We start from the raw sequence: 12,300 nt of genomic DNA, 5'->3' as shown, positions 1-12,300 counted from the left end.
TACATTAGCCCTTGAGCACTTAGGCTCGTACCTTCTAATATTTTCTGCCAAAACTTTCCAGTTTCTTTATTTTCGCCCAATATTTAATTAATATCCCATTTAACATAGTAAAATCATGAAAAAGTTTATAGAAATCTACAAAATTACAGAAACATTAAAAACAGTATTTAAATACTTTACTATTCTAAATCAACTAGTTCACAAGTCTGTAAAATTATAAACCCATAAAGGTTACTTAAACCATATGCAAATATGTTCAGAATAGACACAACTGAGAAATATTTCAGTAAGAAATCTGAGTTTGTATAAAATTACAAAATTAATTCATGAATTTTATTTTGTAATATTGACAATAGGATTCTGTAGTATTTTATCAAGGCTCTAGGGCATGGTATTCATTATTAACTACTACAAGTACCAAAGTATTTAATTCATAGAAAAATAGATTTTCCAGCATGACACATAAGAAAAGTAGGATACATTAATTTTTAAATAATACTGCAAACAAATTCTTCTTTTGCGTAACTTTTTTTCAGAGCAACATAGTGTCCAATAAAGTTTTTTTTTCATTTATATCAGGAATCGTTCATCTACTAGTGTCTTGGATGCTAAATTCTTCTCCCCAACAGTATTACGAATGAACCTGAAAATCTAAGAACACAAACCAGATTCAGTTGATATGTCACAAATTGAACCAAAATATTCTTTGTATAGCAACAAATATCCATCGCTGTTCTGCTAACTTACATACTATTCGATCTCATATTATTGTCTTAGATTGTGACAAATTGATATTGCAGTGCATGACAAAAAGGGGGACATCCACTATCTATCTAATATGTATTCATATTACTTTGGAGTTCTAAAATGTACATCAAAAGCAAAGCTGTAGGACCAGTCACTTTAGGATATATCAGTTTACAGTGCCCAGTCTTAAACATGCTATTTCAGGCTTTCAGAGAGTAGCAAATTATAATTTCTTTTGAAATTCTAGAGGTATTCTAATACCCAAACAAATGAAACCATGTGACTTTGTTGTTTGAACAGTCAGGTTTTATTAACAATGGGAGTTTACCAGAGGATTATGCACTGAATTCAGAGTACTTCCTGAAAATGCCATACCAGATTGTGTTGCTTAATACCGAGCACAGGTTATAAAATAACAATAGGTTATATATTGCCAGGTATAATTGCATAATGTTTCTTTGGAGGGATAAAAGAACCCAGGAAAAAGTTTAAATATAAATCTTTAAAACTATTTTCATGGAATCCCCAAACCAATGTTCAATGTTCCCCTTTGCTCTCTGTTCTGTGTGATTTGCCTTTTCCTTTCACTGTAAAAGATGGATTGTTTTAAATTTTTATATACAGTATGTAGCAATTTATAGATATTAATAATTTTAATAATGTACATTTCCCACAGGATAACTACAAGATGTAAATAAATGACAGAATGGAACTTTGAAGCATTCTCCATATTATTTTAATTGTGAGATTTACCTCTTGCTGTAAATATGTAAGAACAGCTGCTAAAACAAAATTCTGAGTAGCCAGATCCACAATGGCAAAAAACAGCATATCAAAAATAAGAAGGGTAGTTTCATTGCCATAATAAATAATATCGCTGAAAGAATGACCTTCATCTGCAAAAAATGAATAAAAGGTTAAAAATTGAAAATATCTGCTGAATAACTTGCCTTTAAAAAAAAAACAAAGTTTATTTTATAAAATCATAACTACTACTAGAATGTTTTTTTCAAACTAGGTTCCATCCCTCATAATGCATAGCCAAACAGCTGTACTGGAGAACTGATAAAAAATACAGAGAACTTGCAATGCCAAAGGGAACATGAACTATCTTTAGCACTTTGGGAAAAAATAGTTATATAGATCTTTTTGGATTAATGCACTACTCAAGTTATATTTGGTTGCAAGCAATGTAATATGTTTAATGTATCTGCAATTCTACCAGAGCATACTAGTTTCAAAGCCCTTCTTAAAAGCAAAATATGATTGAAAATAAAACTGGAATCATTTCATTTCTGAAGTTTTATAGATTAAGTTATTGTCCAGAACTTAGATGGAAGACCATTCGGAAATATCAGAATTGCAAGATATATTGGAAGGTTGAAAAGAGACCCTGGAAGAAGACAATGCCAAACCATTTTCAGATTGTTGCCACAAAAATCGCATGTTGCTAGTAGTCAAGCCTGACTTGACAACCCTTCTAGTAAAAAAAACAAAACACCTGCATTGAATAATAGGCTATTTGTGACCAAATTGCTAAAATTCTAAGATTCTTCAGAATGAAAAAGTAATCACACTTCTAATCTTCTGCCATTATTAACAGAAAAGGAAGCTGCTTGATTTCTTTACACAGCAAACTCCGTTCTCAGAATTAGTGCTGAAGTTAAGCAAAGTAATAGATGAAGGATTCACCACTTAATTTCCTCTCTGCCTTTTCTTTTGTTAAAATGAAGGATTCACCACTTAATTTCCTCTCTGCCTTTTCTTTTGTTAAAAGGGTATATTTTACCAGTATTTTAAAAAGCATTTATCTACATGCTGTTTGTAGAGATAAAAGGGTGTGAAATGTGTGCCCATCTAAAGAACAACTATTTAGAATTGTATATTCTGTAAATTGTAAACAGAAGATGTACCAGAGTACTGCTGAAGGTTCCTCAGTTTTGAGGAGTGATAATGCAATGACAATTAGAACAGCAGAATTTGGCTTGTCCCACGGGTGTCAAACTTGTGGCATCATGTTTCTGTCCCATGATGTTTCAGGTTTTTTCCCCTTCATGGAGCTGGGATGGCTGGCCTGCGCATGACGCATCTGGCCCGCGGGTGTGACACCCCTGGCTTATCTTAATACACAAAGATGGTCATTCGCTTACAGCCTGATGTATTTATCTGCTGACAGATTTAATCTTCATAAATATATGTATATAGAAAGGAGCAAATATAAGCTATATGTAATGTAGTTAAGTTTGGCATTTTTCTGAAACACTAAATGCTGTGCAGGAAAAAAAAGATTGCATATTGAAATAAGTTGCTAAGTTTCCTTTGCCTTCATAAATTAAATATCTGAGGCAATACCATTGTAAAAGATGCTCTTTTCTATTGGTTCCATAAACTCCATTCCAAGAATTCTTTCTAATAATAATTTGTCCTTTATGATGTAGTCTATTTCCTTATGAACCTATTAAAAAGGGAAAATACAACAACTCAGAAGAAGCAAAAGAAACTCTTCATTATGAAATTCCTTTCAAACAAACAGTAACAGCAAAACTAAATTATGTGTTCGTTGTAAGACAATGTTTGCAAACTAAGCAAAACAGAACAAACAGTACAAAATAATTGTGCGGTTGATAATACAGATGAACAGCAACAAAAACATAAATATCAAGCCAAAGCCTATTAAACAAAAAAAAAATAACAAACAAATAATATTAATAGTGCCTCATCAGCTAGCAGAATATTGTCAGCGCTGATAACATCATATTCTGGGTATTATAGCTAAAAATATTGTTTATAAATCATATTAAAAAGCATGTTAGAAATTGCAACAATATTAAATGAACGGCAATAAGCCATCTTTGGGACAAAAAATATATTGCAGCTGATCAACAGACTTAGATGAAAGTAACAAGCTAAAAAAGGTACCACAATCACATGAAAATATTTCATATGTTAATCATACATACGTGATCAATAAATGAGCTTAGAAATTTATTCATAGTGTGGTATGCTTTTGTGCTTTGCTCAAATGTGGTTGCAGAAGAATTGAGAAGCCTAACAGGACCATGTTTCTGAAAGAAAAATGAGAGAATAATCTGAAGCATGTATATTTATGGCCCCATTTTGACCTTTGATTAGTCACTTTCTCTGAGCCCAGGAAGAAGGCAATGATTGCATATTGTTTACTGCTTGGTTGTTTATCTGGTGTTAATCCTGGTGTTAGTTCCTAATTATCTGGATGTTGACTGCTAGTCAGGAGATGTTTTTGTTTCCTTTCTAACTTTTACTGTCTCTTTTGAATGGTATGTAAATGTTTACCTTTTATGTGAATGTGATGGCTGATTTATCGAAGTGCCAAGCTTTCAGGAATTTCCTAGAATTACTAGATTTAGTTTGGTCAGTTTGGTCAGTTTCCCACTTAAAACTATGGTTAAATTGCCGATGTGTTATGAAATTAAGGAGTTTTCATTGTGTCTCCTGATTGTTAGTTATGCTCTATACTCTGCTAGTTCTCTACTACTCTTCTGCCGGTCTGTTCTGTATAGAGGCTATTAAAGTCTTCATTACTGTATGTCAGCTCCTGTTAGTTCCTGTTATCAAGGGCTGAAGGGGTGGTGGTAGACAAATGGACAATATGATTGTGTGTATGTGATGGAAATAGGGAAGGGGGAATGGCAGGTGAATGAAGACTGGAGAAGCCCAGAACCAGTTTGTTCCAGAAGCACCAAGGCCATGCACCCTGAGAAAAGAATGTGAGTTGCCCACAACATCTCAGTGTTTTCATAACATTTTGACAAGACCTGATTGGTGGGGGTTGCTAGGGGAGGGAAGAATGGAACATTTTCTGCATCTTTTTTCAGTGGGAAACTCTTAGAGCTATCCTGACTTTATTGCAACCAACTTCCTTTAGTAAAAGAACCTTTTGCTTCAATCTGATGGAGTTTTCTAAGGGATCAGTATGGGGCAGTCTGACACTGTATGATGTAGATGACTCCTGGTTTTTTTTCCCTTCAGTTGGGCTACTGGGTCTTTTAGATTATTTAAGATGTTTTGGAGGGCTTTAATTGGCTTGTGGTCTATGGTGATGTTGTGGGTTGTATTATACATAATTAAAAAAGCTAAAAAGGAAACAAAAAGTCTATAAAAATTCATTGAAAGCAGTCAACACCCAGATAAGTAGGGATTAATTAACACTAGACAATCAAGCAGTAAACATCTAGGAACTACCCAGAAGAAAGCAACACTGCCACTAACACTGTCAGGACAAGCTATTTATATAACAATCACCCTTTTAGCACTGAAGATGTTATCTAGTTGAGTAACAAAACGCCTACAACAAACAACCAAGCTTGCATAACACTAAGAACTTCATAGTTCAACCCTGGGCTATATTTATTCTCTTCTAAGAGTATTTGTCAAACCCCAGCAGTATTCTGCACTAATATTACTATCCAAAAGGACCTCATCAACCATTTTAACATACAAATGTAAAATAATAAACTCCACTCAAATTGTAGGAATATGAATGTAGAGTGATGATCCACTTATATAGCACATAAATAGGAGAATAAATAATGAATCCTTGGCAATACAAAGGTACATAAAAGTGGGGAAAAGTAATCATATCAAATACAATATTTGTATTGATCCCATATATTCCAGCAAAAATCATATTTCAAATATTTGATAGCAAACAATCTAACAAGAAAAAATATATACCCTTGTCAATGATTCATGAATCTTATCATATTGCTGCCTCATTTTGCTTGAAATGGAAATCTGAAATGTCTGGCCATCAGTATTTGGTAATAAACCTCTTTGGCTACACAGATTTTCCTGAGGAAATGACACAAAATAGAATTGATGAAATAACATTGTTAACATTTTATTATGTAGGTTGGTGCTTCTCTACTTTGGCAACTTTTAAAATGTATGGACATCAACACCCAGAATTCTATCGAAAGCAAAATCTGAAGCTGAAGTACACACATTTTAAACTTGCCAAGGTTTAGCAACACTAATGCAAGATGATCCAATATAAGCTGCAAAAAAATCTGAATGAACATTAGATTGGAATAACAAATTTTTTCTTTGCCGCCATCTGGATTTTTCTAGCTAAGGTCTGGAAGCCCCATATTATTCCTGTCACAACAGAATGTTTACAGCAGGTAATTCCAGAACTATGAAGAATTTAAAATTTTGATATAAAATACTGTTCATAATGGTAAGAACAGCCACCACCAAAAAGTGATGAAAGATAATATTGATATGCTAATGGTTCAGTTGAATATAGTTTCTCTTCAGGGAAATCTTATGGAGATCATGGTAAAAAATAAATAAAGATGGCAGCCACAACTTTACCTGTCTCTTTATGCACATTACAAAGCAGATTAAAAGAGGGTGGGGCTTTGGTTATGCATTTCTGGTTGTCATCTTGACTTTTTGAACACTGTTCTGCAGATGCCCTCTCTGTGACCAAAATTCATTAGGATAATCTTACAAGCTTTAGTAATTTAGTTATTCCTTTTTTTCCTGGGTGGCTTAAAATTAAAATATGAACAATACAATAAAGGTCAAATAAATAAATAAGGCAACCATACAAATAATACAAACATTAAAAACAATTAAAAACTCCTTTGAAAGAAATAATGGATTTCTTTGGGTATTAGCAGAAATTCTGAACATTTCCCAGTTAAATATTGTTCATTCACATGAAAGATTTTATTTGAACTTGTCTCTGATAAATTCCATAAGCTGTGACAGAATTGGCATATTTTGAAAGATCAAATGCAGGGAAGGTAGAAGAGAGTAACTCTTAACTGTGTATTAATGAATGAAATGAACTTAAGGTTGTAGCAGATTCCTCAAACAATTTGAATTGTTAGAATGAAACCATTTTAGATTTCCAGTATTCTGGTTTATTCACTTACTGCTTCCCTTTTTAGGTTCATATTCATCTCTTCCATATTTGTATCTGAATGGCCATGCACAGATCGCCCATGAATATAATATCCAAAACATCTCTCTGATAGTAGGAAAACTGAAACCTGCAATATGAGAAAAGTAAAATGAAGCATTTTAATATACATTCAGATAACAAGAACAATTCTGCACACCATTGCATTTTGTAAATGTATTACATCATCACGCCTATGCTACAGAGAATAAGCAACTATATTTGGAAGCCAGGATATGTTTTAATTTTGAAGCACCTTTGAAATTGTATGTGTGACCATGAGACCCTTCCTTCCACGAGGCTATATCAGTAGAAACAACTTCTTTACTGGACTGGAATGCAGCACAAACATAGCAACAACTACACTGGGAGGAATGAGTTTTGTTAAATATTCAAATGACATTACACTGGGCATTAAATAAGAAAAGGGAAAATCAGTCCTTTGTCTCTCTTGCTCACATCTGAATTCAGACATTTGAAAAATGGAATTCTGAATTTATCTCAGAATATCATCAAAAGCTTTCCTATGGATGGGACTTTTTTTTACAGGTCTACATCAGTAAAAATAAAAAGAAATAAAACCCAATGCGTTTTAGTAAAACAAAATTGGGAAGTTGTTTTAAAAAGGTAGTTTGGGATATAAATTATTAGTATACTAACTATAGATATATGGACAAAGCACATCTTTTCAAATATAATTTTGAAATGCCTGAATATGAACAGCCTTTTCGAAGAAAGGCACTATTTGGAAGTGTAAAATACTTACATTGCTCATGCAGCATAAATCAACAAACTGTCTGATCTTATCTTCAATAAATCTTTCATAAATGACAGAAAAATATACCACCTGTGAAAAAACAGATTTACAAATAAGTTTAAAAAGAGTTGATGTTTTTCTCTTTTAGCCAGTAAGATACACAGATTAAGATGTCAAACCAGGCTGGGCAAGCCAGGTTCAAATTGAAAGCTCACTGGTGACCAGTCCAGCTACTTCCTTTCAATTCTATCCACCCTACAGGGGTGTTATTTTGGAGAAAAAAAAATAGAAATTAGAGTACTATATATTGTTTCACTTCCAGAAGGAAAGGCAAAAATAAATCTAACAAAAATTAAATAGGCATTGCCATGCGACTGGTTTGTAGAACTGAAGAGATTTTCAACTCTGTCAATTCCATAATAACCAACCAAGCAACTATGCAAACAAATATGTTCCAGAATGAAGGAGGAACTAGCATGGAATGTTCTGATTTTCAATGATTTTTGGTTAGAATATCCAAGTAGTTGCAGACTGTCTTTCCTCCAGCCCAGTATTGGTTCATGAGCTAGAAGCAAGACAGCCAATATAAACATTTCCAAATGTGTTTTTCTCTCTCTCTGAGTCTTCTAGATAGGTAGGCCCTTTGACCTTCAGTGATATTGCTTTCTGTAGACTAGACGAGGTAAGACTTAGATGAGGGAATAGAAGGGGAATTTACCAAATTTGCAGATGATACTAAGCTGGCAGGAATAGCTAACACCCAAGAAGATAGGCTCAAGATCCAGATGGATCTTGACAGACTAGAACACTGGGCCATATCTAATAAAATGAAATTCAATATAGAGAAAAGTGAAGTCCTACACTTAGGCAAGAAAAACCAAAAGTACACATATAGATTGAGTGAAAACCAGGCTCAATAGCAGTAACTGTGAGATGGATCTTGGAGTCGTAGTGGACAACCAGCTAAATATGAGTTAGCAGTGTGCAGCCACCACCAAAAAAGCTAATGCAATCCTAGGTTGTATTAACAGAGGGATACAGTCAAGATCAAGAGAAGTACTAATACCACTCTATAAAGCCTTAGTAAGACCACACCTAGAGTACTGCATCCAGTTTTGGTCACCACATTATAAAGATGTTGAGACTCTAGAAAAAGTACAGAGAAGAGCAACCAGGATGATGGGACTGGAGGCTAAAAGATACAACGAACGGTTGCAGGAACTGGGCTTGGCTAGTGTAGTAAAGAGAAGGACCAGGGGAGACATGATAGCAGTCTTCCAATATTTGAGCGGCTGCCACAGGGAGGAAGGGGTCAAGCTATTTTCTAAAGCTCCTGTAGGCCAGACAAGGAATAATGGATGGAAACTGAACAAGGAGAGATTTAACCTGGAAACAAGGAGAAACTTTCTGACAGTGAGAACAATCAACCAATGGAACAGCTTGCCCTCGGAAGTGTGAGAGCACTATCACTTGAGACTTTCAAGAAGAGATTGGACTGCCATTTGTCAGAAATGGTGTAGGGTCTCCCGCTTGGGCAGGGGGTTGGACTAGATGACTTACAAGGTCCCTTCCAACTCTGATTATCTGTATCTGTATATGATAGAATGAATGTCATAGTCTTCAGCTTAAAACATATTAGTATTTTTCCATTTTATGGAATTAATTTCAATACTAGTAAATGTTTTATTTCCAATAAAATTAAATGAGTTACATATAATACTCATTAATGAGTTTTCCAAGAGATGGCTCTTAATTCATGTATACTTGGGACTGACAATATATTAAGAAAACCAGATTCTGGTACATAGGTGGAAGTCCTTAGTTGTGGAAAGAGAGAAAAAGTCATTCTGTCACAATTCTCTCATTATGAGAGAGGTCAGTATAATTATAACAATTTGCTATATTATCATTTGAAATATTATCTATTTTGTTCCTGAAAGTAATAAATAAAGCCACTCCTGAAGAAAAACATAAGAAACTGGATTTTATCAATTTATTGTAGATATCTACATGTATGCTGATGACTTGTACACAATAAAATCAATTTAATGAATGTGAATCAACTGGTAGGAAGGTAGTCACAGTAAAATGATTTTATAGTTTTACCTGAATTACAGCAATCAATAGCCAAAGTACAGTGGATATACCATATCTCAATATGCGGCTCCAGGGTGCTATATAACTTTCAGGGTTTCTGGTTAGACCAGAAGATGAATCCATTAAGGCCAAGTTTGAAAATCCTACAACCTATAAAGGTAACAAACAAATTACAGTCATACCTCGGTGTTCAGCTGCTTCAAAACTCATCAGATTTGGTAGTCCACATATTTTAAGCAAAAGTCTTGTCCGGGCACTTAGTCTTTCTCCCTGGTACTCGATGCACAAGGTAGAACTTGCTGGCATTGTCTGCCTCATAGACTCCCTACCCCTCCCAGCCAAAATAAAGGGTCATGTGGTAAGTCACATGATTTGTTTGGTATCTGTTTTTAATATTAGTCACACCCCTTGGAATGAAGCCCAGATGAGTACCAAGATATCAATGTTATGACTCCCCTTCGAAATTCAAACGAACAAAACAGAAAGCAGCCGTTTCACAATTAAATCAAACGGAAAGAAGTCTTATTAGATAACGGCTGGCAGAAACCACAGCATAAATCTTTACTCTGTCCGGCAAACCAGTCCTGGCAATAAATCCTCAACCTCAGAGCTCTTTGCTGTAACGTCCTCACTCAAATAGTCATTTTGTTTCTGGCGAAATGCACCAGCCCAGCTGTGTCCTTTTATACCCATTAAGGCAACGTGCTAATTAACTGGCTTGCCCTTCAGATTAACGTTTCCTGGTTCTGACGTCAATCCACGATCTAACAGTCATCAGAGTCAAAACTCCCAACAGTGCCGATCCTTCCAATCACAACATATCAATGTATTGATTATTTTTTAAAATATCTATTTATATTAGCAAAGATTTTCTAAGGAATAAAGGTGAATATACGTGTCTCAGGTTAATGTTGCATGATCCAATTTGGGTCGGTCACCAGGACCAGCGGTTTTGGTTTGAGCTTTTGGACTCATGCTGGAGTCCATCTTCAGGGAACTTCTCTCTTGCAGAGTGTGCTGTTCTGGCTGTAGTATTTATGGTGCCTGTTGTATGTAGATTTTTAGATGCTGATTGGGGGTGTGTTGATGACTGGGCTTTTAAGTCGTTGGCTGCTGTTTGCTTGTGCTCCAAGCAATCTTTACAATGCATAATTTGTTCTCGTATGGTAGCCTCTGGGTGGTGTGCGATGTCCATTTGCAGATCTCAGAAAATGCACACTACAGTACAGCTTCTGAAATGTTTTCTATGTATGGCAGGACATGCCATGTGATTGGTCTTGTACCTTGTTTCTTCCTTTCTCTCCCTACCATGTTCTGCAGACATCTTGTCAGACACTGTCAACATGGTGTACCCACAATCATTCATCACAAGAGGAACAAATGGGCACCACACACTGCTCAGTGGCTACCATAGGAGGACAAATTATGCTTTGTAAAGATCGCTTGAAGGTGGGAGATGTAATCTACTGAATTCCCTACATGGATCGTCCCTGTGACTATGTAGGACAGACAGGGAGAAAGCTAACCACCAGATTAAAAGAACACAAGCGAGTGGTCAGAGAGGAGACTCAAACTCACTGGTAGCCTCACACTTCAATAAACAAGGACACATTCAAGTTTGCAGCTACTAAGAGTGTTGGACAACCAGGCACAAAAACAGACAGAGAAGTGATTGGAGCCTGGGAAACAGGCCCCTCGTCAGTCAACAGGAGTGCTTATTTACCACCAGCATATTATGTACTTAGAAGGCAAAGGTTAGGCAGCACAAGCAAATCGGCCAACAACTTAAAAGCCAGCCACCAACACACCCCAATCGCATCTAAAAAGCACATACAACAGACACCATGTACACACATAGAACAGCACACACTTCTCTACTGGAGAGAAGTTCCCTAAAGATGGGTTCCAGCACGAGTCCGAAAGCTTGAATAACAAAACCTCTGGTCCCAGTGACCAATCCAGATTGGATCCTGCAAGATTTTCTAAGTTGCCTAGATGAACACTTTCAATTTTTGAATATACTTCAGCAAGCGCAAAACAGCAAGTAATATTTTGTTCAATTTCATTGTACACATGTTGTGCATTGACGATTTGATTTGATTTGTCAGTATTATTTTTTCCTTTAAATAATACTAGCTCTTGAGGTGAGTGTGGAGATCTTATTTCTCCAGATGTTACTAAATTACTGTTCCCAATCAGAACGGCCTACAGGAAGAGTTGTTGGAGTTAATTCATCACAGCTCTGGCTTTAGGGTACAGGAAGGCTTGCAACAATAATGTAAATGGTACTTGATTAGAGTAGTAAAGTCAGAAGGTAAAACTTCTCAGATGAAAAACTTATTCTGGAGCTTTGTAAACATTTGTTACAATTCCTACCAAAGACAGTTAATATTTATTTTTTATTTTTTTGCTATGTTGATACTTAGCAAAAATTAAAACCAACCTCAAATAATATTAGACTTGGAATTTTATAATTCACATGAATAATCTTGCATTTTTCAGTTGTTTGTTTCACTTTCTGCTTTATATATTTGTCTCAGCAGCCAAAATTTAAACCTGCAGAAGGAAATGGCAGCTGGAATATAAATCCAAGTTCTAGTCTAGTCCTAGAGTGTATTATGAAGTAATCTACTCATCTTTCTCTTATCTTAGTTATATGCATGAAACAAATTTGTTCTTATCTATGTCTCATATAAAAAGTATGCATCACTTTTATTCTGCTAGAAAATCTATTTTCTTTTCAGAGTAT

At 35.2% G+C, this 12,300-nt stretch overlaps 1 protein-coding gene across 1 annotated transcript in view; it reads right to left on the bottom strand.

The window, feature by feature from the left end:
* Positions 1 to 61: 61 nt before the first annotated feature.
* TMEM67 (transmembrane protein 67) overlaps positions 62 to 12,300 on the bottom strand; it is a 37,469-nt gene continuing 25,230 nt past the window's right edge. The window contains exons 21-28 of the mRNA XM_026705970.2: positions 9,561 to 9,701; positions 7,464 to 7,544; positions 6,672 to 6,788; positions 5,461 to 5,577; positions 3,708 to 3,812; positions 3,100 to 3,202; positions 1,501 to 1,643; positions 62 to 651 (exon numbers count right to left, since the gene is read on the bottom strand). Of these exons, the coding sequence (XP_026561755.2) occupies positions 571 to 651; positions 1,501 to 1,643; positions 3,100 to 3,202; positions 3,708 to 3,812; positions 5,461 to 5,577; positions 6,672 to 6,788; positions 7,464 to 7,544; positions 9,561 to 9,701 (888 nt within the window). The 3' untranslated portion in view covers positions 62 to 570. The remainder of the gene's footprint in view (positions 652 to 1,500; positions 1,644 to 3,099; positions 3,203 to 3,707; positions 3,813 to 5,460; positions 5,578 to 6,671; positions 6,789 to 7,463; positions 7,545 to 9,560; positions 9,702 to 12,300) is intronic.

The sequence above is a fragment of the Pseudonaja textilis genome, chromosome 3 (assembly GCF_049901715.1).
Source record: "Pseudonaja textilis isolate UNSWEBS1 chromosome 3, rPseTex1.2, whole genome shotgun sequence".
Lineage (NCBI taxonomy): Eukaryota > Metazoa > Chordata > Lepidosauria > Squamata > Elapidae > Pseudonaja > Pseudonaja textilis.
The sequence above is the reverse complement of the archived record's forward strand: the minus strand, read 5'-3'. Positions and strand labels throughout refer to the sequence as shown.